Source organism: Cheilinus undulatus, linkage group 2 (assembly GCF_018320785.1).
Source record: "Cheilinus undulatus linkage group 2, ASM1832078v1, whole genome shotgun sequence".
Classification (NCBI taxonomy): domain Eukaryota; kingdom Metazoa; phylum Chordata; class Actinopteri; order Labriformes; family Labridae; genus Cheilinus; species Cheilinus undulatus.
The window spans coordinates 38,877,916-38,903,292 of NC_054866.1; the positions used below are offsets into that span (position 1 = coordinate 38,877,916).

General features: G+C 38.2%; 1 protein-coding gene across 1 annotated transcript; it reads left to right on the forward strand.

Annotated features, from left to right (window-relative positions):
• The first annotated feature begins 11,060 nt into the window (after positions 1–11,060).
• Positions 11,061–24,260, forward strand: tlcd1 (TLC domain containing 1). The gene is made up of 4 exons (XM_041808242.1): positions 11,061–11,495; positions 12,453–12,535; positions 19,407–19,489; positions 20,643–24,260. The coding sequence occupies exons 1-4, from the start codon at positions 11,290–11,292 to the stop codon at positions 21,045–21,047; spliced, it is 777 nt and encodes a 258-aa protein (XP_041664176.1). The 5' UTR covers positions 11,061–11,289; the 3' UTR covers positions 21,048–24,260.
• The last annotated feature ends 1,117 nt before the right edge of the window (positions 24,261–25,377 follow it).

Below are 25,377 nucleotides of genomic sequence, written 5' to 3' on the forward strand. Positions count from 1 at the left end.
GTTGACCATGGGTGTTACTAGGGGTGAAAAGTAACGAACTACATTCACTCTAATTACCGTGATTGAGTGACTTTTTAAAGTAGTATTTAAAATCAGTTTTGGGGAAGAATTTTTCTTCATTACATCTCATTTTATCATAGCCACCTATGGCGGGGTGGGGGGACAACCAAATTGGCGGGGTGGGGGCATAGAGGTTTTTTATTTATGCTGTAGTACAGTATAGCATTTCAAACTGTAAATACTGACAGACTTTATAACTAAGTCATGATCAACACAAATGTAAGGGTACCAGAGAAAAAAGATGAGGAAATGAGACCACTTTAAGGGGGAAATAATTAAATAATTGCAAAATAAAGGCAGAATTGGCAGAATGGATTAAAACTGGCAAAAATCGACAGAAATGGGTGAAAATTGGTTACAGAGTGGCAAAAAATTGTAGTAAAAACTTGGTTTAAAAGGTGCCAAAAACTGATTACAAACAGCAAATATAGGTTTAATAGGGCAAAAACGGGCAGGAAATGATGATAAGTGGTTAAAAAAGGGGCACAAATGGGTTAACAGTGGCAAAAGCATTCAAAGTGGCAAAAGGGATGGTTAATGTGGTAAAAGGGTTAGAGTTGCATAAAGTAAGTTAAAAGCTGCAAAAAAATGTTTAAAGGAGGCAAAAGTGAGTTTAACAGGGAAACAAATACGGTAAAAATGTAATGAAACAGATGAAAAGGGGTTAAAAAGTGGCATGAGTAAATAATGCAGACATCGGACCCTTATAATAACCTGACACTTTTTTTCAGCTCCAGAATGAATGAACTGTTAGCTAGGACACTAGCACTAATAGTATTGAACCAAGACAAATGCACTGTTATCAATAAATCACAACTGGGGAGAGCCCATTCACTGGGTTTTTTTCAAGCGACCGAGCAGTTCTGTAGGTAGGCCTAAATTTTGTTTTACATGTGCAGAGGTGAACAAAAAAGACAAAGCAACAAAACCCAAAGAAAAAAAAATACACACTTCCCTCACACTGGACGTTGTGTGTTGTCAAAGCCAAACAGCTGAGTGGTTTCATCTTGTTGACAGAAAGTTTAGACCTCCTAATTTCTAACTGGTGTTGATGTTTTTACCCAGTCTTGATGATTTTAAAAATGTAGTGGAGAATAATACTTGTCTCAAAATTATACTTAAGTAAATTTAAATGACTGGTTTTTAAAAAGTATTAAAAAGTACAAGTACAGAACTGAGGAAAATCCCAGTTATGATGAATTTTGGACAAAAAGGACAAGAATGACTGTACCCAACACCTGTTAGGCACAGCCTGTGTCTAATACTGTATGCCTCTGCCTAGTGAGATGTCAGATAGCAAGAAAACCAAAGGTTATCAGATCTGATATTCTCTAATTAGGCATCACAGTTACAGATTATGGGCAGTAACTAGGCAGTACAAAGGCAGTGAAGTTGACTGTAGCAGACATTAGATGATATTTTGACAACCTGCATGTGGAACAAAGGGTTTTTTTTTTTTTTTTTTTGTTAAAGAGTTTTTATTTTGGTAATGCAAATGTACTCTGATGCTTCACTTCCAGTGATAATTTAACAAATTGAAAAAGTACAATTACTACAACATGAGTAAATATATTACTGTGGATCCCAGCCCAGTTTTATAACTACAGCTCCACTGAGCTTATGACACTGGTGTTTTAAAAACAGCAATGTAATTTAAAGTCACATCCAACTCAAAGGCTTATTAGCTTATCAGTTTTCAATAAAGTGCCACTGTTGGCCTACTTTAGTTCCAGTTACAAACAGAATTGATCTTTACTGTCCATTTGATGTGACTTTATTGGACAAAAAAGCAGACCAGTGTTGTCTTCCTGGAAAAACGGATACAGTAAAACATGTATTATTAGTGCAGCATCTCAAATAAGGGCCTTAGATTCTAAACTTTTTATCCAGACGCCTGGTGATTATACAGCGCCATCCTCCTGTCTGAGATTAGCAGGAAGGAGGCTGCATATGAGCGCTGTTTCCCCTCTCTGCCATGATGATAATAAATGCTTTGTGCTGTAACAAAGCCACTGCTGTGTTGTACTGGAGTACATACCTCCTCTATTATCACCAATCTGAAATAATGATACATCACCACAAACAGTCAGCTTCACATAATTGGACCCCTTCTCTACACTTTGCATTTCTTTTAAATGAAGTTTGGTGGAAAGAGGACAGGTGAGTAGGTTGTTTCTCAAAACAATACTTTGCTCTTTCTCAGGGATATAATATCTTAACAAAGGAGCACCTCAAGGAGTCTTGTAATGCATGCCACTCCTCAGACAAGCTTAGTGACATATTTGGCCCATCTTCTGTCAGCAGGAGATCTGTCTAAAATGCTACAGTCAGTTTGAAAGAATGCACGGTGATAAAACAGTGAAACTGGTGCTAAACCCTGGGTATGAACCTGAGCTGGAGGAGCCATTAATCTCAAGATGAGACAGGAGGTGGTGGGTGTTTATTCCATCAGAGCCTCGCTTTCACCTTTGTCACTTAGTTGAACACAGACGTGACACTATGACGTTTCAAGAACAAGAGAACAGGTGTAAATAATAAGATTTATGAAGGCTGAATACCTAACACCTGTTTATTTATTGCTATGATGAGTCAAAGTGTCTGTTGTGAAAAAGGTCTTCTGGCACATGTCTTTGTTCAAGTCTCAACAAATTAAGTCATTGCCAAAAGCTCAGATAATAAAAATGATATAAATTTCAATTTTATTTGGAGAACTGAAACGTTTTGCCCACAGCTGTTTCCTTAAATTCTCTCTCTCTTATCTCATATGTATGAAAAGAAACACTTTTAAGTTATAAAGACAGGTCATCTTTTACATGAAATGTCTTTATTTTCTCTTTAGTTGAACAGGTGCTTATTTGCTGTTTTGCATGACTTTTGGCAAGCATAAATGGGCCAGTACTAAGTTCTCCTTTTCTTATATGTTTTCTTATATGTTAGCCAATGCTAAGATAGCTATGCTAGCTATGTAGTTAATGATACCACATAAGACAACATAGCTAGGTTAGCTTTAGCAATGTAAGCTTTAGCAAATGTAGCTAAAGCTTACATAGCTATGCTAGCTACGTAATTAAAGTTGCTGCATAAACCAACATAGCTAAGTTTGCTTTAGCAATATGAGTTTTACCGAATGTAGCCAAAAACCACGCAGCTATACTAGCTGTGTAGTTAAAATTTCCACATAAGCCAACATAGCTGAGTTTGTCTTAGCCATGTGAGCTTAAGCAAGGTAGCTAAAGCTACTGTAGGTATATAAATAATGTAGATATGCAGCCCATGACTGCTCTGTGGGCTGAGCTATGTAAACTTAGCTACATTGGCTGCGTCACTATGTTAACTATGCAGTTTTACACAGATGATGGAACTCTGTAAGCTGTGTTTCCTATGTTAGAGTGTCTTCATGGAGGACAAACTTTTTTTCTGTAAGCAGATTGTTTACTCAGCATCATTAAACATTTTGTAATCAGATTTTTTACTACTTCTTGGTATCTGAGCCCTAAACCTCGCCGTAATTGGAATTTAAATATGATTTAATTTTGAAAATATTTCTTGTATGTCCATTCTGACAGAGACGGCTTCTCACGTGAGGAGCTATCAAAGATGTGCAGTCTGCAGCCAGACGTTTGTAGTTTCACATATTGAAGAGTTGCTACAAAACTAACTTAGTATCTCGTAACTTCAGAAGCAGTTTATTATCAAAAAAAAGTTATCATGATGCTAACTCTGTTAGCCCCTTGTTGGTTATTTCCATCATGTTTTAGCATTAAGCTAACAAACTAAAGCCTTATCTACACTTGCACAAAACTCCTAAAAATCTTTCTTGAATCGACCTGGGTAAGCTGTATGAGTGAACACAAACAATAATGATTTTTACCCTGACTTTATCCTGAAATTTCCCTGCTATTATTTTACCTCCCCAACTGCTCCACTAACAAAAACAACCGTGGACAAACTTTAAAAACTGCTTCAGGTAGTAATAACAAGCAGTTGAATTTCATTTATTTGACACTAGTTAACACGCTGCAACTTATATTCACTTCATGTAACTTTACTAAAAAATAAGTCCCAAATTTTCTTTTTTAGAGAGTGACAAGCAAACTTCAAAACTTCCTGCTGTGATGGACAAGTGTTTCTGGGTAAACAGCAATGATATTTAAAAAAAAATAAATAAATACATAAATTAGGGTTGCCTGTGTGAAAAGGGCGTGTACATCCAGGCCCACTTGTGCACCCCTGGAGAATAATGCACCAGCCACCATTGCAAATAGTTGCCTTGTGCTATATCAATAAACCAAGATATGCTATAGATAACAAGATGAAGTACTATTAAAAAAGATATATTTACATCAAGTATGAAATAATATCTTTTTTTGAGATTTTCAAAAATATATGTATAACGATTAATGCATAAATAATCAGTCTGCTCTTATCTTGAACCTAAAATGTATTTTTACCATCTGAGTATGCAATCAAATCTTTCTCTGAGCAATAGCGACCCATGGCTGACCTATTTGTGTTTGTATATTTATGAAGCACTTTCTGGAAATCAATTAAACCCTAGATTTTCTCTCAATCAGCTCCTCAGAGAGTCTCCACAGAAGTGGTTACTCAACAGGCCCTCGGGGAGAGGAAGAAGCACCAAGAGATCAATACGGTTCAGTGCTGATCCCAGGCACAAGAAGATTAATCTCTTTATATGATATGTAGAGTGTCTCTGGTGTGACCTGCAGGTGCACAAAACACACCAGCAGCAAAAGACTATGAAACCTTTTGTATCCTGAAATCCTGAGCAGAGTCTGAAGAAACTTGAAGCTCTAGCTGTGACTAATGACAGGTTCCTATGCATAAACTATAGGGGCAAAAGCCTCCTTTTGTTCTCAAACTAAGACTAAGTGTAGAGAGAAGCAACCAGGAAACACAAGATATGGTGTTGAGTTACATCTCTTTCTCTGACTGCAGGGTGTTATGTTGCTGAGAGCGCTGCACTGTATGGAAATAAGCACATAAATCAGAAGGCTTGTGTTTCATGCTATAAGGTTTATACTTGAACAAAAAGGAGCATCAGATCTATTGACAGGAATGATCACATATACAACCCCAGTTCCAGTGTAAAATGTAAACAGAAACATATTACAATGATTTGCATATCTCATGAACCCATTTTGCTCATTAGCTCATTTTGTAGTTTGATGGCAGCAACACATTCCAAAAAAATGGAACAGGGCAACAAAAGGCAGGAAAAGTAAGTGGTAGTCATGTAAAAACAGTTGGAGGAGCATTTTGCAACTAATTATGTTAACTGGCCACAGGTCAGTAACCTGATCAGGTATAAAAGGAGCATTTAGAGAGGCAGAGTCTATCAGAAATAAAGATGGGCAGGCATTCACCAATCTGCAAAAACTGTGCTGAAAAATTGAAGAACAATTTCCCTAAATGTAAAATTGTAAAGACTTTGACTAACCCACCATCTACAGTCCATTATAGTATCAAAAGATTTAAAGAGTCTGGATAACTATCTGCACGAAGGACAAGGCGGAAGATCAATACTGCATCTAAAACAGGTACATGAAGTTTGCCATGCCATCTACCAATGCAAGTTAGAGCTGTATCATGCCAAAAAGACGCCATATGTGAGCACGATCTAGAAATGCTCATTTAAAATGGACTGAGACAAAATGGAAAACTGTTCTGTGGTCGGATTAATCAAATATGAATTTTTTTTGGGGGGGGGGGGGGTGATCATGGATCCCATGTCCTAACCATCTAGTCTGCTATCATCACTCAGTTCAAAAGCATGCATCTCTGATGGTATGGGGTTGCATTAATGTCTATGGCGTGGGCAGCTGAAGGCACTATCAATGCCGAAAAGTAGATAGAGGTTTTAGAGCAACATATGATCCCATCCAGACAACGCCCCTTCAGAACAGGTCTTGCATATTTCAGCAAGACAACGCTAAATCACATCGCATCAACACAACGGTATAGCTTCATAATAGAGTGCTGAATTTGCCTGCCAGCAGTCCAGTCCTTTCACCAATAGAAAACATCTGACCCATCATAAAACAATAAAGAAGGCCCAGAACTGTTGAGCAGCTAGAATCCTACATCAGGCAAGAATGGGACAACATTCCTCTCCCAAAACTCCATTAACTGGTTTCCTCACTTCCCAGACGTTTACAGACTGTTGTTGAAAGAAGAGGGGATGATACTCAGTGTTCATAATTGCCCTGTCCCTACTTTTATGAGACATGCTGCTGCGACTGAATTCAAAATGAGCTAATGTTTTTTTCATGAAATGGTCAGAAGTCCCAGTTTCAACATCTGAATTGTTGTTTATGTTCTATTGTGAATAAAATATGGGGATATTTGCAATATTTGTTATATTTGTTTTTTTTTTCATTTTACACAGCAAACCAACTTTTTGGAATTGGGGTTGTATGTCTTTTAAAAACACATGTAAGAGTCAGTAAGGGTTTTAATGAAGCTATGTGGCTTGAAATGTATAGGGCTTGCAGAGTGAAAGTCACTCTCATGGAGAGAGGCGCCCCCAAGTGGTTTGATAAAGACCTGGGAGAACCAAGGAGCTGAAAAATCATGTTATGAGATGGTTCCTCATCAAATAAGGCTTTGCTGCCATCTGATGGCATCTTTTTAAACTGCAGCCTGTGCTTTGCAAAGTTTCCTTTTTGGATGTGGAGGAGGGATCACATTTAGGGCTGTAGGTGAAGCAGTGGACAGTGCCGTAACCTCACAGTAAGGAGGTTCCTGGTTTGAATCCTGGTCAGACAGAGCCTTGCTGTTGGGGGATTACATGTTCTCTCTGGATACTCAGGCCACCTCCCACAGTCCAAAAGCAGGCTTGTTTGGTTAATTGGTTACTCTATGTCAGTGATAGATGTGATTGGTGACCAGTCCATGGGTGTACTGGCCTCTCGCCCAATGACAGCTGGGACTGGTTCCAGCCCTGCACAACCCTGAATGAGACAGGAAGTAAAGATGATAGACGGATGGGCTAACATTAAATTAACACTGAAGCATCCTTTCAAGTGTTTTTTTGGGTATCATTGTCTTCAATGGATGGTAGAAACTGGGAACAGAAAAAAGAAGAGAACATAAATAAAGAGGGAATGAAAATCTAAATGAGTTTCATCAAAGAGAGGTAAACTCCTCTCATGTGGGTTTGTATTTCACACAGACATCTGTGGTGCAGCTGGGACTAATATGTTCAAGGTGAGAACGGCCATAGCAGCAGCTTTTCCTCAGTTTTTCTCCAGTCTGCAGAGTGGCCAGCTGTGAGGAATGAGAGCCACACGGTGTTTATGGAAAGAGTTATAGGCAGAGAAGAGTGGGGTTACGATATTTACATTGTTAAATTGATGTGAGCAGAATACTGATTACTGATTTACAACCAGTTTGTTCAATAAAAAAGATATAGAATAAGATAGAATAGATAGAATAAGAATTCTGCATTTACTAGCAGTTGTTCCTAACCTTTTTTTCTTGGGCCCTTCTACTTATAGCTAGCTGAACCCTCACCACCACAGCCACCAAGACCCATCCAAATTCTGCAAAACATCACCATCAATTTTAACAGTTTCATTGATAAAACCGAAGATAATAGATCTACATGAATGTTTTCATACTAAAGTTTTCATGATAAACACTTTTAACTGAGTGTTTATCATGACTTTATTATAACGTGCAAAACAAATTATGACAAACTGAAAGCAGACAAAGCCTCGTAGCCCCCAGACCTTTGGTGCCCTGACATGTCTGCTGTGTTTTTATCATGTATAAGCTGTGTTCTAAGTGTGTTTAATTGTTTAAATGTTGGGTATCTGCTATTAATACAACTCAGAGTCCTGCAGGCTAGCTGCTCTGTTTGTAAAGGGTCTGATACAAATACAGATTGATTGAGATTCATCTAAAGTTGTTCCCTTGCATTTTATTTGCCATTTATTTGAGTTGAGGGTTGACAGTAAATAAATAATTTTATTTTTTTTTATTCTTGTCTAAAGGTGTTGGCTACAGTTAAATAGAGCATCCTGGATCTTTTCTTGTCAAGCAAAAGCATTAGAAGTTCGGCAGACTAGATCAGAGAAAAACCTGGTTTGGAGAAGAAATAAAGTTCTGTGAAATTACCAAGAACATGTAAATACATGGCATGTTTGAACAATGTGGCTCTGTCCTTACCTTGCAAAGCAGATGGATATGCCCATTTCAGTGTTACTCACTGGCGAATCCATCTTGCAAAACCCCTGTCTGAGCCATTTGGGAAAGTGACAGGACCAAACAGCAAGTAGCAACAAGAAACCGGTGCAGTTATGGCAGAAGACATTAGCGTGGATGCTGCTAAAGTGTCAGTTTGATCAGACCTTGACAACATTTCCTTGTTAAAAGAACAAAGAACACCATTGAGTTGTTTTCTTTTCAAAAACGAAAGAAAGTTGTGTACTAACATGTCTACAGTTGCCATGGTTCACGCTATGCAATTCTCAATTGAGTTTACCCGTCGGTAGGGGCTACGTCAAGTGTTTTGTTGTTCTGAATGGCCCGTAAAGATGTGACAGACAGAACGTTTATCCAATCACCCTTTGAGTTTTTTTTTTACCCTGTGTATGAGAGGTTTACCAGATGGATGTGTGAAACAAATCCATTTTGCGTGCAAGGTTAGCTCTGTCCCAATGTGCTAACGGAAAATTGAAAGGGTTTTGGATCCATCACCTAAACTCTTAAAGTAAACTAGCGGAGCATAAACAAAATATAAAAATGCCAACAAAACATAAGTGCCTTATCTAGGTGGGAGAAAAATCGATACAGCATAGTATCCAAGAGGCTGAGGCTTACCTGTGGCTCCTCTGGGATAAAATAATTGCAAGAGGAAGTAATAAAATCAGTATCCCACTGTAAGTCTTTCATTCAGATCATATCCCCAGGCTGTTGTCATTAGTATAAACTTGAAGTGTTTACGTTCATCGTTCGTTTGTAAGGAGGGAGGTAAAGTAACAACATGAAAGCATGTCATTTTCACTTTTTAAAATCATACATTTTTTGTGTTTATTATTTTGTGGCATATTTAAGTTGTTTAATTTAACAGAACTCCAAAAATGTTGTTTTCTTTTAGTTTTAAGAATATAGACTTTTAACCTCTAACATTATTTTGACAGCTTTGGAACATCCATGTTCAATTTTTAATTAAGGACCCCCCCCCCCAAAAAAAAGAAGGGCATCTGATTCGTCGATGAATCGAGAAAATAATCAGCCGATTCACTGATGATTGAAACCATCGTTTGTTGTAGCCGTAATCAGATCGTCTCATCCACCAAGTATCAATTTTTTTTCAAATTAATTGCAAATATAAACTGAAGTCTATGATACTATGTAGAAAAATAAAATCAATTGTTTGGACAATTGTTTGTCCAGTGTGGTCGGCAGAGGTGACGGTCATAGAGCAGGAGAAAGTTAGTACAACAAACATGGCAGCACCAGGGGAAGGACATTAGGGATGCAAGCAGGGCACAAATGAGATGGACACGACACATGAGGTTTGCAAGAAGTGCAACATGAAAATAAAATACTGAAAAACATGAGGGCAAGACTAATGCTAAATCAGCTAAACAGTTGAAAAAATAGTATAGATCACGATATATCGCAATATATGGTATCGCAATACTCACTGTATTGCAAAATGTAAAAATAAATCGCAATATCGAATCATGACCCAAGTATCTTGATTCCTGGTGATTCCCACCCCTAATATAGATAGATAGATAGATAGATAGATTACAAAGGATGTTTCTGCCTCTATTCAGGTGTGCTAATGGAAAATTTAAAGGGCTTTCACAATACTCAAAAAATAACTTGTTAGCTGAACAAAATTAAATTATGGAAAGTAATTCCACCTAAGTTTAAAATGTTCTTTTAGCAATGAGTAACTGAGCTGAATCAACATAAAATGAGTATTTACCTGACTGAATGTTGCTTGGCTCATCAATAAAGCACATTTTTAACAGTGACATCATGAAACAAAATATAGCACTTAAACTGTCAAACTGGGTCAGCACTAACAGATAAATACATTTGTGTGCAGTTAATAATTTGAATTTTGATAGATGGTAATGAATATCTGCTTACCTGTCTTGCACATGTGGGCCATGCTAATTGATGACTCACTACTGCCACCTTCTGCTCCGGAGTACGTAGCAAAAAGGATGTGCTATACCGACGTGTTTGTAGTAGTTGACTCATAAATGAATAGCGTTAATCTTAAGTTCTTCTTTGATGAAAAATCAATATTATATAATTATGTTCAACCTTAAATCTTTAATTATGTAATACATGATACCCTCTTGTAAATGTAGCAAACAGCAGTTTGTTTGTTTGTGAGTGCATGAGCCATCATCTTCACTTATAAAGTTAACTAGCTAAGCTGAAGCCAAACATACAGCCTAATGGCCAAACAAACATATGTGATTATTTAAAAAAAAAAAACGTATGGTCCAGATGATCTCATGTATGGATGGATAGCCAAATGGGCTAAGGATTTAGATGGCCTCTAAACCCTAAACTCAACTGTTACATTTTTAAAAGCTGCTAAATACGCGAGCGGAATGAGGAAATATTAAACAAAATTAGAACACCAGCTTAGGATATAAGTTTTATTATGCATCATAATCGTTAAAAGATGTAATATTGTCACTATAATAGCATTAAACACGCGAGGAGCTTTTACCAACAGAGCGTAAAATGGGCCATGAAACGATTATAACTCTGCTACTTTAGGTGCTTTCATTGTTGTTGACAACACGCTTACCCAAAATCACGCCCCACCAGCTCAGCTCTGTGATTTTGCTTTTTGCGTAATATGACCAAATCCTCCGGCCCTCCTCGTTTCTCCGGTTTATGAGAGCATGAGGCAGCAGCAGCAGCACCGCCCATGTAGCTCCCTCTCGACCTCTCCCCTCCTCAGTCTGCTCAGAAAGGCTGGCTGAGAGTGGGAGCGCACAACAACATTACAAGGCGCTGCGTGAAGACAAACACAGTAGCGTTGGTATGAGCTGTTTCGGGAATCCCCTCTAAGCCATCCTCTTCGGGCTCAGGACGCTGAAAACGTGAGAAGTTAAAGGCTGCAGCAGCATCAGAGGGGAACTTATAGAAAGAAAAACAAAGAGGCATAAAGGAAAAAAGGGAGGTTTTAGGGACTAAGGGAGAGCCTGGGTGGGGGAGAACAGGATGGACGCCCTGAACCCTGTGCTGAAGAGTCACCCAGGCCCGTCAGTGCTGGTATTCTGTCTGCTTTTCAGGGTGGTCCACAGGTTGCTCCAAAGGCTGCCAGTGCCCAAAGTGGTGAAGCAGAATGAGCTCCACGAGTGGAAATGGAGGAACCTCGCCGTCTCTATGGTGCACTCCCTGCTGACCGGAACATGGGCCCTGACCTGGTGAGTCTCCATCAAAACATCTGTCTGTCTGCCTGTCCAGTGACACTGGGACACCATTGTCCATTCACAGTGCGCATGATGTGTTATGTGAGTGGGTGTGTGTGCAGCAGTGACAGTCTGTGGCAGCCAGGACAAGAAGGGCATGTTCAGACAGGGTGAGGGCCGGGGGAGACAATGGCATTTATAAGTGGGGAGAGAAATGTCACTGTACAGTATGAGCCACACAAAGATCTTTCTGCTTGTGTTTGTAAGTTCGTGTGCCACTGCTAGTGGTCTCATTTTCAGGCTGCAGTTCGGGCTACTTGAGCAACAACCTTTAAATACAACAACTGGAAAAACCTGCTGGAGAAACAATCCTTTCCAAAGTATCATGAGAAAGTAGTTTGGGGGGGGCGGGGACGTGCTTGTGACTCATCTTTGAACATTGAGAAAAGTGAGCAAGGTCAAATTATTCTATCACTGCATTTCATATGTGTGAGAAGAAGAACTGTAGTGCAGGTAAAGAAAAGAGTTCTTTCTCTGTACACTGCACAAAGCAAGCATGTGAAACCGTGCACCTCTACATACCACATAAGGACTAGAGGTCACTCATTAACAATAATTCAGTCATGGCATGTTTATATAGGGAGGGGATGCAGAGAAACCTTTGCTTTTTCAGGTGTGCCGCTTTTTGCCAAACACGGTTAAGAGCAGGCAAAAATTAACTCAGAGCCCATATAGGAAAAAATGTTGCTGAATTGTAGACATTTTTATGTATAAAGACATAAACAAGGGGTAAATAGTGGTACAACAAAACTTAATGGGGGCTTTCTGTTAGTAAGGGGTGACAAAAAAAGCCCAAACACCTGATATTAATGTCTCTGCTTAGTCAGGCTTTTCTCTCCAGGAGTGAGCCCATGTTTGTCTGAGTGAGGGCGAATACAGACCCATCTCTCCATAACATGTGTCCCTCTCCAGTGTGTTGGTTTGGCCTGAGACGTTGAGCAACATCCACTCATACCACACCCCTCTGTCCTACCTGCTTGTCTGCGTCTCAACAGGTCAGTGCTTGCACCACAGAAAACACAAAGGTTTAAAGCTCCTGTGTGGAGGTTGTAGCTGGGTATGAAACAGGCTTAAATTAATGTTTATAACTCTTTATGAGCTAATAAAGCTAACCAGACAAGCAGTGACATCAGTGATTATTTCCATGTTCTATTTTTAAAGCCTGGAGATGCTGCTGGAGGGTAGGTGCCAGGCAATATGATTTATAGAAACAGTCTTTACATTTTTCACTAGATTAACTATCACAGTTGGCCTTGTGGTTAAGCCATGCCCCAGGGCAGGTTCAAGTCTGGCTCTTTCACATATATCTTTCCCCAACTCTCTCATCCTTGTTTCTGACTCTATCCACTGTCCTCTGTCAATAATGGTACAAAAAGCCCCAAAGTATACCTTAAAAATAATCAGCACAAAACAAAAGATCTCACTAATGTGGCATGCTGGATAGACTTTTTTAAACATCCATTCTATGGGATAGATTTCACATTCAACTGGGAAAAGGACTTTTCAAAAAATTCCCAGAAGGTAATTGGACGAACGTTCTGTCACATTCATGACCAGCCAATCAGAGTGACACGTCAGAATGAGGCAGGAAGCAAGCACTTTTCTTATAAGTAACAAGCTCAGGAGTAAGATGCTGTCATAGTTTACAAACAGCGGAGCATGTTTGTGGATAAAACTCATGCTGAGGCTGGTTGGGAGAAGAATGAAAATGTCCTGCCACATTTGGATTAAGGGTTGACCAATATTTGTTTTTCAGGGCCCACGTTGACACCGACTACTAGTAGTGCATGAGACAGATATTCAATACATGGCATTGATATGCATTTGTTATGACAAATAAAATGTATTTTATGTGGTAAAAGTAAAACTACATGTTAAAAAAAGAAACAGCACAGAGCAAGACAGCAACAGCACGAAATAGGAAGTGATATCATACACAAATTGTGTCAGTGTCATCCAGGCCTGACTGCTGATTGGCTGGTAATTGTGTGACATCAGATAGTGTCGTGGGTAGTACACTAGGGCAGTTTGTAGTGAGTGAAAACAAAGCCAGAGGGGAGTAACACACCCTCTAATTCACTAATGTTATTGATTATTGGTGACATAATACAAATACCAATAATCGGCTAAATGCCGAATCAGTTGCTGTACCAAAGCTAAACCTGACCTAATTGCTACAACAGCAGTCATCGTATACACCACCTTACAGTCCAACTAAACCCCGCCTGTAACTATCACAAACCCCTGCTGAAGCGGGTCAGGAGAAGAGAGAAAACATCTCCTCCATTATGAAAAGCTTCCAGTGCTGTTCTTTGCCCTCTATTCAATAAAAAATCTGGTCCATTTCTGATAAAAACACTGCTTTAAATGGCAACGTCTGAGCTAATTGCTACACTAGTGGCAGCCATTGTTATCGACTTCCAGTGCAAGTACACACCATGCAGCTACTGTCTCGTTCTCCTCAAATGATACTGATTGGTTAGATCCGTTTTCACAAATGACACAAACTTTATAGATTGGAGCTCGGCAAGATGGATTCACCTGATGACAGACATGAGAGCTGCTTTGCAAGGTTAAGTCCCCACAAGTCCTCATTGATTGAAAGTTATTAAACTCTAGGTGATGTTTATGTCTAAATGAAGATTATTTGTGTTTTGAAAAGGTTTAACTTTTAAAATTCTTTGCTTTTATGAACCCAGATCAGCCTGCAGTGTGAAGAGAAAATTGGTTTAAGTGTAATGTAGGGCTGTAACAAAGATTTTCATTTATTATTGAATGTTATGAAAATTGCATTTCCTATTCAAATGTCAGATTTTATAAAAAGTGACAGCTATGAATGTCCACAGTCCAGTGCAGCTGAGTTGTTTATGCACCCACTACTCAAAGATTTGTCATCATGTTTGACAAAGAAACTGATTAAGTGCATAGCTGAGAAGCAGAAGGTAACACATTCTTAACATTTGCTCATTTGTGGTCCATCAGCTCAGTGCTTCAGCTGTAGTTTGATGAATGTCTGGGAAATGTGGTAGAGTTGTTCCTGATTTGCAGCATTTTCTTTCCCCTCTTTCTGCCCTGGGGGTGTAAAACTGCCACCTTTCCTGTTGCTACTTTTCAGGAAGGCAGGCTTCAGATCCGCCCCCCTCACCTGATTCTCAGAACAGACGAATGGGCGTCTCCTCTGAATCACTGTGGAAACCAAAGACAATCCACGAAGGACTCTGAGGTCTGGTTTTGAGCAGTGTGATTGTGTCTTCATGTTACCATGTAGACACAAATCTGTGGAGGTCTGCCATAACAACTGCAAACAAGCTAATAAATCCACCGAGGCCAACCTGATGCTGGAGGTCATGCTGTTAAACACAGGGGCATGTTGTGTGTGTCTGCCACAGCATGCCAGTCATACAGACGAACACAAAGACTCTCAGTCAATGCGATACTTCCAGCTGAATGAGGAGAGCAAAGTTTAATCACCGTGGATAATTTGAATAATAAAGCATTCATCTAAAAAATGGAGAGGAAAGACGTTCAACCATTCAGTCAGATTAGATTAACACTGATGATGATCAATGACTGCTGGATTAACTAGTGACACAAAAGAATTTCTGTTTTGTCAAAAAGATCAAAGTTAAAGTTCATCTTTAGGCATAATGGGTCATTGGTTGCATGGACATAAATAACCAACCAACTGCATCATCAATTAATTGGTAGGAGTATTTCTTATAAATATGATGCACAGTCAATATATATGCAATCCAGTTTCTTATAGCTTCTATGACAAATGTTTATCTGTTCTAAAACTCTCTTAAATTAATATTCTTAAATTAAGTGTCTATGACATACAAACACAAAAGGACCATTTGGGAGCCACCTAAAACCACGACAAACTAAAGCACAGGAGCTTTGAATAAATTAAAAAAAGACGGCTTCTTCAGTGCTCCGTGCCAGTTAGCAGTAAATCTTTGTGTTTTGGACAAAACCAGCCAGTTGGTGAGGATGCCTGTAGCTTTTGAATGCACTTATGTTTTTATTACTACATGTTAGGACCATCAGGATTATTGTTTTAATCACGATGGCATTTCAGGGTCCACAGTGTGCGAGGCACACAGCTGAAGTCTCAACTTGAAGACCTACTCACCCTTTAGAGGCTTCAAACTTGAGTCGGACGGACTTGAGATTTTACAAAGTCCAGCAGTCTAAATGATGTTACAGTCCAGTATCAATTAGCTTAATAATTCCTCCTGTAGATACTGTAGTTCCCTTTGGTTGCTTAACAAGCCAATACGTGTCTGCATTAATGTACCGGTCCGATATAAGGCAGACAAACAGACAGCAATGTATGGAGTGAGATGAGGAGAGAGCTGTTACAGTCTAACCTGACACGCCAGATGGATGTGTTTCACACAAATGTGAAACACATCCATCTGGGAAAGCTTCAATAGGAAATGTTTGAGAAAAGGTAGAGGCTTTGAAAAAAACTCAGAGTATGATCAGGTGAACATTCTGTCTGTCACATCTCTATGGGCCAATCAGAGCAACAAAACACGTGACATAGCCGCTATCGAGCTGCGCATGCGCAGCTACTGAGGAATAACGTGAAACAGGGCGACTATAGACATGTAAGTACTCGACTTTTGTCATTTTGAAAATAAAACAACTCACTGCTGTTCTTTGTTCTTCTTTTAATGAAGAAATGTCATCAAGTTCTGATAAAACTGGCGCTTTAGCAGCATCCATGCTAAGCTCTTCCCCCATAACTGCGCCAGTTCTTGCAGCTGCTTGTTTACATCACGACTCTGCTGCGCCTGAAAGTACTGCCCCTCGTCACTGATTGGTCCTGTCACTTTCTAACCGGGCCCAAATGGTTCAGATGGGAGCTTTGCAAGATGGATTCGCCAGTGAAAACCAAGGAAACGAGCGTATCCATCTGCTTTGCAAGGTTAATTACAGTCAGGAGTAGAACACAATGTAGCATCGAACTGTAAGGACTGTTATAGACTGTGAGAGTAAAGAAAATTTAGATAGTAGGTTTACTTTTAACCATTTGACTTTAATGTTACTTTCTTATTAAGTTACTATCAATCTCTGAGAGAACAGAAGGATTTCTTCATTTACATTATAAACATCAGTTAGGACCCAGAGTAATTATACATGTGGATGTGTCTTAAAATGTTGGAAATATCTGACTGTTACACTGGTTATAATTATTTTATATCAGGGTTATCAAGGCAACGGCTCCTGGGCCAACTGTGGCCCTTTTTCAATAAATTTAAGGTTTTTTCTATTGAATTAGTAAACATTTTATTCATTTACATAAATAAGACACTCTTTTTATGGTAAAATTAGTGGAAAGGTTAAAAAACAGAATTCCAAAAAATTTAAACAGAATTTGGCAAAAAAATTAAACGGATTTCATAGGGCCCTAAGTATACTGCATTTGAGTGAACTTCTCAGTTTTAACACCCTATGCGCAGTTGTGTTCTCAAAATATTTAGTAGAAAGCATAGGTGTACACACTTTAGCATGCTGGTGTGCTAGCTTGCACTGGCATCTACTGGCTAGCTAGTGTGCTACTGGCAACGACTAAACAGATCAAGCTTGGGGCATTCAAGGCAAAAATAACAATATAACAAAAATAATGATAATAATAATATAATGTTAATATAATAATGATAATGTTAAGATAAATGCCAGGTAAATTAATTTGAGAAGCAGTTGAGAATAACTGTCAGATTTTTATAATTGCCTAACGTCGGTTTACTGTTAAAAAAAGAAATTTAAGGGGGGAATAAAGAGACTGTTAAAGTGCAAAACTGCAGCACTAGGTTGGGGTGGCATGAGACTGCAGAAATAAGTGCTGTGTACCACTCTGAAGTATACTAGAGCAGTGGTTGCCCAAAGGGGGGCTCTGGACCCCTGGAAGGGTCATGAATAGGGGTGGGAGAAAAAATCAATACAGCATAGTATTGCTATATTTGGTCTGGTGATATATCCTACCATCTCATCCACCAAGTATCAATTTTTTTCAAATTAATTGCTAATATGAACTGAAGTATGATACTAGAAAAATAAAATCAATGATTTGGACAATTGTTTGTCCAGTGTGGTCGGCAGAGGTGACGGTCATAGAGCAGGAGAAAGTTAGTACAACAAACATGGTAGCTGGTGATTCTCAGCCCTAGTCATGAAACGCTAAGAACCAAAAGGTCATGAAATGCTTGCCAAAAATACAAAAGGGGATTCAAAATGATTTGAAATGGTATATTTTAAAAAATATTTAATCTTTAAAATGAGTTTATTTTCAAAAAAAAAAAAAAACATAGTTATTCAGCGAGATTTGTGCTTTAATTTAAGTGATGTGTACAAAAATTCAGTGGGGGTCCCAGGTCTATGGCGCTGTTATTTTGAAAAGTTTTGGAATCACTGTACTAAAGTAAAGTGTACTACTGGAGGTATGCGGTTTAGAACACGCTATTCAAGTACAAAAATCTGAAATGAATTTAAACAGTTGCAAATAGTTGAATTTCTGAATGGGGTATACGGACACAAAAAGGAGACTAATCAGGATTAACTAGATTTATTCTGAGAATAAAATTTTAATTGGTTTTAATTTTAATTGTTTGACATCCCTACTATATAGTATTGTAAGATGAGAGTTTAATCACAAGAATTTAATCAGCAGATTCATTAAAAGTAAAGTCATTGTTAGTTGTAGTATCAGTTTGTTTGGTAGCTAAACAAACCAGCTCTTTTACAAACCATCTCTGTTTGTTCCCATTTACTTGAAGGTCAAATAGCTCACTTTTTATGATTAATCAAATGTTATTCTAACAATTTGTTCATTGGACAAAGGAGTTACAGTGAACCAACACACTCACCCTGGATAGAAACCACAGATTTGTCTGGTTTATCAAGTCACACCCAAAACCGATAACCACAGCCAGTGTTACATTCACTATCACTTCAGCTTGGGAGCTTTTCTCAGTCTGTTCAGCTTTATAAAATTAGACATGGAATATGTGTGTAGCTCAACAGACAGATGAAACCCTGCCTTAAGCTCTCTGTCTGGAGTCATACAACCAAAGTATCAAACATGTCAGAAATCCATCTGACTGCACAGCATGACAAACGACGTCTGATCCAACTGACTGTCGCCTCAACTATAAAGTGAGTCATGTGACTTGAAATTTGGGGATGAATCGGATGACAATCGCACGGTGTATACCCAGCTTTAAAGTGAATCATCTGGGCATCAGCTGATAAGGGCCTGAGTGAGATCAGCTGATCAGTACAGCTCAAACTTAAAATGAACCACAAATGGAAACCAACACTTAAAATGGGGACAACCATGACCTGTGTGTACAGATTCTACATCTCTATGTAGAATATGTGAATAGAGAGTTTTCAAGCATGTCATCCTCATTATTAAGAGTGGACAAGAAGCATACAGTCATAAGCTTCCATATTTGATTGTCATTATCTGGTCCACTTCTGCTTTGCTTTCTTTTTTCCTCTTCTTCCTTTTTTAACAATCTTTCTTTTTCACTCCCAAATGGATGATTTCTCTTCATTTTCCCTGTAGGCATTGTTCAATGCTGGCAATGTCTTTGTATGATTTGGACAAGGTTTCTAAACTTCACCTGAAATATCAGATGGATAAATCTTCTTTGCAACTGTCTGATGAAGTAGATGCAGTATCTTAAATACACATACTGTTGTAAAAGTATTATGGTTATTTATTTTGTCAATTTTGACAATCTTCCTCTGAATATCTAAAGCTAAATTTCTCAGCTGATGGTCATTTTGGCATGTCTTTGCAAACTGATCTTCATACCAGTGACAGATTTTCATTTTCTCTTCCTGTCTTAGGATACTTTGTGCACGATGCAAGCGATATTATCCTGACAGGACATGCAAGAGGATCATGGGAATTCTTACTCCATCATGTTCTGGTAAGACAGCTTGTCTGAGGTCATGATTGTCTTAATTTTTGACTATCAGCATTGCATTTCTTGATGAGGTAACATACCAAAGCCACTATTTAAGGCTCACCTCAAAAACAACAACAACAAAACAGGACAGATACTGTTTATAGTATGTGCTGTTGTTAATTTTGACTAAATAGCACTGCATTTTAATCAAATATCAGCTGAATAAACAAATCTGGAGCAGGCAGACTAAAACAGGGGAAAAGAGCTTGTTTTTGCAGCTTTAGCTAAGCTGATTGTAGCATGTTACCCCTGAGCAGAAACTTTAATAACTCATAAGATCAACAGGCTTGCTTACATTTTAAGAAACTGAAAAGTTGAAGCAGTGTTTCTGTAAGGACGATGTGCAACATTTTATTTACCAGTGAGTCTGAACTTTGTCTTTACTTTAAATCAAGACTGGTAAAGACTTGTGATGCAGCAGCAGCGTTTTAGCGATTATATGTGAAGCATTGTTGGGAATCATAAAGTTTTCATCTCTTCTCGTGGTAATACACTAAACTAAAGCTGTCTGTTCCTTTTAAAGCATACCAGGCGGCATATTTGTATAGAGCTTGTCTGTGCACCACAGGGTTGATGTTTTACAAGCTTTTAAAGACAAAAAGTCCAGACAAGACATGATGGTGAAAAAAATAGTCTTCAATCCAAAACAAGAAATAAACACTAGAATTGCAGCAGAGCTGCACAGGGCTGGTCTGTACTCATCATATAGTCTTAATGTTTTGATTGAGAGCCTCCTAGTGGTCAAATTTTACAAATTGTGCAATTAATTCACTCATACTTGTATAAATTGAAATAATCTATGAGGGCTTGTACATATTTAACAGATGTATCTGTTTGTGACAGAAATAAATGTCAAACTTTAATGTACAACTTGATAGATATAAAGATTCATATTCAAAGAAATAATGTTCACAGTGAAGGTGCTACAGGAGAACTCACACGCAGACTTTGGACTTCTCTTATGAAAATATTGAGCAGATAAAGTTTAAAGCAGTTTAAGAGCAGGTCAGAGCAGGCAAGATAAAGTAAAGATGCAAATAAAGGCAAATAACGTGGCTGTCATGAGATGATATGAGCTGTTATCCACATAAACATCGCTGTGTCTCCTCCTCAGGTGATCTCCTCCTTCCTGTATGCCCTCTACACTAACCTGTATGTAGCCGGCGCTGTCATTGCGCTCTTCGTGGAGGTCAACAGCGTCACCCTTCACTTGAGGCTGATGTTAAAGCTGGCGGGTGCCCAGTACTCCTCCATCTACTACTTTAACAAGATCACCAACATCTTCACCTATGTCATGTTTCGTCTGAGCACCCAGTTCTACCTCACCTGGTTCATCATCCATAACTACTCCTGGCTGGACCATGGCGCGTATTTTCTCACTGCCATGATTGTGATGAATATCATGATATTGATTTATTTCTACCGCCTTCTCCGTGCGGACTTCTTCTCCTCCAGGAAGAGCTCTGTGGGGCAGAATGGGACACACAACAACAACTCTAGGAAGTTCCTCACTGATTGACCACAAAGTTTACAGAACAATGTTATGGGTTTTTTTTAGGTTGGGAGTTTGAAAGATGGTTTTTTTTTTGTTGTTGTTTTTAAACTGACACTGACAGCAGGTTCCCTTGTTCTCACTGCCAGAGACCAGACCTCTTAAACAAAGCAGGGTGATACAAGGGGAAGCCATTAGAGGTACAGTGATTAGGGGATGTCTGAAAAGCAGGAAATTCATCTATTGACTCAGAAGGATATAATGCAATACTTTTTAATGAAAGCAAAATATCGCTCAGATTATGCCAACATTTTTAAATCCTTGATATGACATTTTATGATTCATTCATAAGCACCATGTAACCTAAGGAAAGAAAAGTAATAGATCTTTGATTATGGCTAGCTGTTTCAACTCCTTATGCTCAAATAACGGTGCTCATTCCAAACATGATACTGGTTTAAATTAAAAAAAAAATGCTACAACCAGAATAGAGGAATCATCTGTCAGCGCTCTGTGTCAGCCACCAGAGAAACGATCACATTTATGTTAGGATAGGCAGACAGTTTAGAGCTTCAAAGTCTCGCTTTCATTTTCTCATCCTGTAGTTAACTCTGCAGGTGTTCCTTTTATCAAATTTTCCGAAGGCAGTGAAATCGGTTAACAACATACTGTATTGAGTTGAACTGCTCAGTGATTTGATATAGTTGATAGTTGAACCTTTGTGTGGGCTGGTGTCGTGGTGGGCCCCCATGTTTGACCTGCCAAAATTAAACCAAGGCAGGAAAAGGGGGTGAACAAACTTTCTGTCTTCACATGTTTACAGCAACCTTATTACAACATATCGAGTGTGTTCAGACACAAATTTTGGATTTCACTTTACAGAGACTTAAATGTAATGCCACATGAAGTGAAGGGTTACTTTTTTAAATTTGATGTTACCTCAGCTTAAAGCGCCTGCTTTTCAAGTTTGCTAATAACCTGAAAAATTCATCAGATTGTCCCCAATGACTGATTTGTTGTAGAAAATGCTACAATTCCAGGGTGTTGGAAATCAGAAAATAGATCATGTGGCTGTCTGTTTTTTTTCTTTTTTAACTAGTCTATTTCCTCAATAATGAAACACATTTTCAATAATTCTGTTTTTCAGTAGATTCATTCTTAAATTTTAAGTAGTCACAGGCTTGCTGCTTTACCCTAATTTGTGTTTAATCAGTTTCTCTAACCAAAAGGACAATTTCTCTTCATATTTTTTTAACTTTAGTTCTATATGTTGCATTTTGTCCCATTGTCAACCAAAATGCCTTACATTTTAGAGCAGTAAAAATAAATTAGCAGTGCTTTTTTCCTTAAGTCTGTGGACTTAATTGTTTTAATTTTGATTAGTGAGTCAACTTGTATGCAATGTTACTGGGTTAACAGTTAGCCTCTGTGATTCAGATTATTAATTAGCAGGAATGGTAACCCTAGCCGCATAAGAAAACAATGAAAATTATACCCAGCAAATAAATATTTGAAACCTAAATATGCATGTGTTTAAGACCTTTAAAGGCCTTTGAATAGAAATGGGCTGCTTAATGAAGTTATGTGCTATGCTAAGCTAGCAAGATGCTATGAGTAGGCTATGTGAAGTGTTAGGATACAAGTGCCACCAGTCATCTCAGCTAAATCCCAGAAAAAATAATATTTTAAATGTCTCACCTGATGTTTTTAGTCAGTGAGAACCAGACATCTTAAATGTTAGGTCATTGCAGGAGCTGCTAACCATCTTAGCTAACATCCTTGCTACATTTATCTATATCTTATGCTCTATCAGCAATGTTTCTATGTAGACCTCTCTCTCTCTGTCTACAAACAACCTGCCATATGAGATTTTCTGACATCATTTTTTTTAATTTTAACAGCTTACAGTATGTCTCTCTTTTGGTCTGTATGATGCCATTAGTAGCTGAGAGGACATGGAGGTGCAGCTGAGCTACTGTGACTAGAATTATGTAGGACTGATTTAAATAGTTACCCACATGATGATAATGGTCCTCCCATGTTGTCAGTGGCCTGTGAATTCTGTTTGTATTAGCCATTAGTCGGGCTAAAGCTGGTTCTTCCTGACATCAAACAGCCTGGTAGCCTAAATGAGCTCAACAGCAGAGCAGGCAGCAGTACAATCTGAAACTGCACTTATTTTAGTAGAGTAGCACCACAGTGAAAACCTTTTTGCCTGTTTTTGAAATAACACTGAAAAATATAGTTCTTTTTTAGTAGGCTGTATTGGTGAATGGTGATCTTCAGGTGATGATGTTCTGCTTTCCTCAACAGTGGGTACTCAACATTTTGTGTATAGTTTCCTGAGACTCTTTTTATAATAGTAATGCAGGTAGATTCCATTAGTGAACTTAAAATGCCCTAATCATGTCAGAAATTGTAAGTGCTGACGGTGTCATTTAAAAGCCTAATGATGTCTACATTTCATTTTCTATCCAAGCCAATGCCAAGGAAGTCCAAGCAGAGAGGGCAGTTTGTGTCTGATCTTTGCTTTAGTGCCTTTACCACAGTGCCTTATCAAAATGCACACATATAGAGATAATGTGTATGATAATATCTTTGTGTTTTGTTAAAGATAAGCCAAATACATAGATTACTAAAGAAAATGATCTGACCACATCCACAATATTTTATCATATGTGTTTTAAATGTGCAACAGTTTGTAGGACTGAAGTTTATCACATCAATTTAAACGTGAGGAATCACTGGGGCAAAGATGAAGGTCCAACTTAAAGGCTTTTATTTTCAGGCTGTCAAATGGTGTTCTATTATTAACAAAAAGAAAAAGGTAACATAATTGATTAATTGATGGGTTTCAAATGACAAATAATATTCAATAATGTTAAATAATGTTCACCATAATCTAATTTTACATTTAACACAGGATAAAACAATCAAATTTGATACAATATATCTCATAAACCAAATACCATCAAATAATGCTTACTTTTGACGCACTTGACAGCCAGGGTAGGAACAGATCTTGACAGCAGCTGAGCAAGGAGTCCTTTATAGACCTCTGATTAGGCCTCAGTGGCTGCACCTGTGGCTAATTGTTGCAGGCTGCACACTTGTGCCTGCTGATCCCAAGAGGAGCCAAACAGACATGAAGGATCTCAACCATATGTTAAAAATACACAATTGTTTTTAGAGCCCCGTTTTTTGGATGGTTGAATGTTTGAATAAAGTGAGTTTTTGTAATCACAGATGTGTTGATGTTGATTTTGTAATATTTACCCTGTTGATGAGTGAAAGTTTTTTTAATTCATGTAAATTCAGACCTGGGAAGAATTGGGTTAAGCCTTAATGAGAAAATTGGTCACTTAGTTAATTGTTAGCAAGGAAGGATTTGGAGGCCCCTGGCAAGGACAAGTCTGGCAAAGATCATTATGACCAGTTCGAACTTACAAAAGTGAAAATGTATGTCCACTATTGGTGCAATATCCTTTCTCACAACACAAATCATAAGTTTTTACTTATGCATGTCATTTCTCCATGATGCAATGTGCCAGATTTTTGTTTAAGTTTGTTGTTTAAGTGTGTCTAGCGATCCTCCTTGCTGTACTTGGCTTGATATGAAGACATTTAGAGGCTCTTTGAGGGGATTGGACCTTACTGTTAGGGCAAGGGGTCCTCTTCAGGGACTTTTTGAATAATCTAAGCCTATGTTATGCAGTTTTATCCTCTTTACCCCTTGAATCACTGACAGAGATTCTAGAGGTACATCTTATATCTGATGCACATAATGATTGTATCTTGGGTCTTCTTATTATACAGAGTTTATATAGTCCTGTGTTTTATGGTGTTTTTACTGTTTTAAATTTTTGTACAGCACTTTGGTCAACTTTCTGTCATTTTTTAATGTATATGGATTTTGTAAATAAGTTTGGATTTGGATCTGGATACATTACTGTGTTTATCAAAAGCTGGTGTATTTTTATACTGAGGTTACAGATGAGAATGAAATTATTAACCCCATTATGAAAATTTCCTATTTTATTCACAAGTACTGTGAACAGAGCAATGATTTTAACAAAGCATTTCCAAATGTCCTAGTTTTATTTTGGATACTTACATTATTTCACTTTGCACACAGAAACTAAATTATTATTATTATTTCTTCTACATTATTGGCCCCCTTGATGCTAATAGTTAATAGTGTCTCCTTTTTTGCAGGATAACAGCCAGCAGTCATTTGTTGTAGTTTTCAACGAGTCTCAGACACAACTCCTGAGAAATCTCAGCCCATGCTTCTTTGGTCAATCTCTCAATACCCTCCAGATTTGATGGCCTCTTGGCATGGACCTTGGTCTTCAGT

What these genes read in the sequence shown, in the direction of transcription:
- tlcd1 (XM_041808242.1), top strand. Translation starts at nt 11,290, where the DNA reads ATGGACGCCCTGAACCCTGTGCTGAAGAGTCACCCAGGCCCGTCAGTG. An exon ending in GGAACATGGGCCCTGACCTG is followed by an intron (nt 11,496 to 12,452) that starts GTGAGTCTCCAT and finishes GTCCCTCTCCAG; the next exon opens with TGTGTTGGTTTGGCCTGAGA. An exon ending in TCTTACTCCATCATGTTCTG is followed by an intron (nt 19,490 to 20,642) that starts GTAAGACAGCTT and finishes TCTCCTCCTCAG; the next exon opens with GTGATCTCCTCCTTCCTGTA.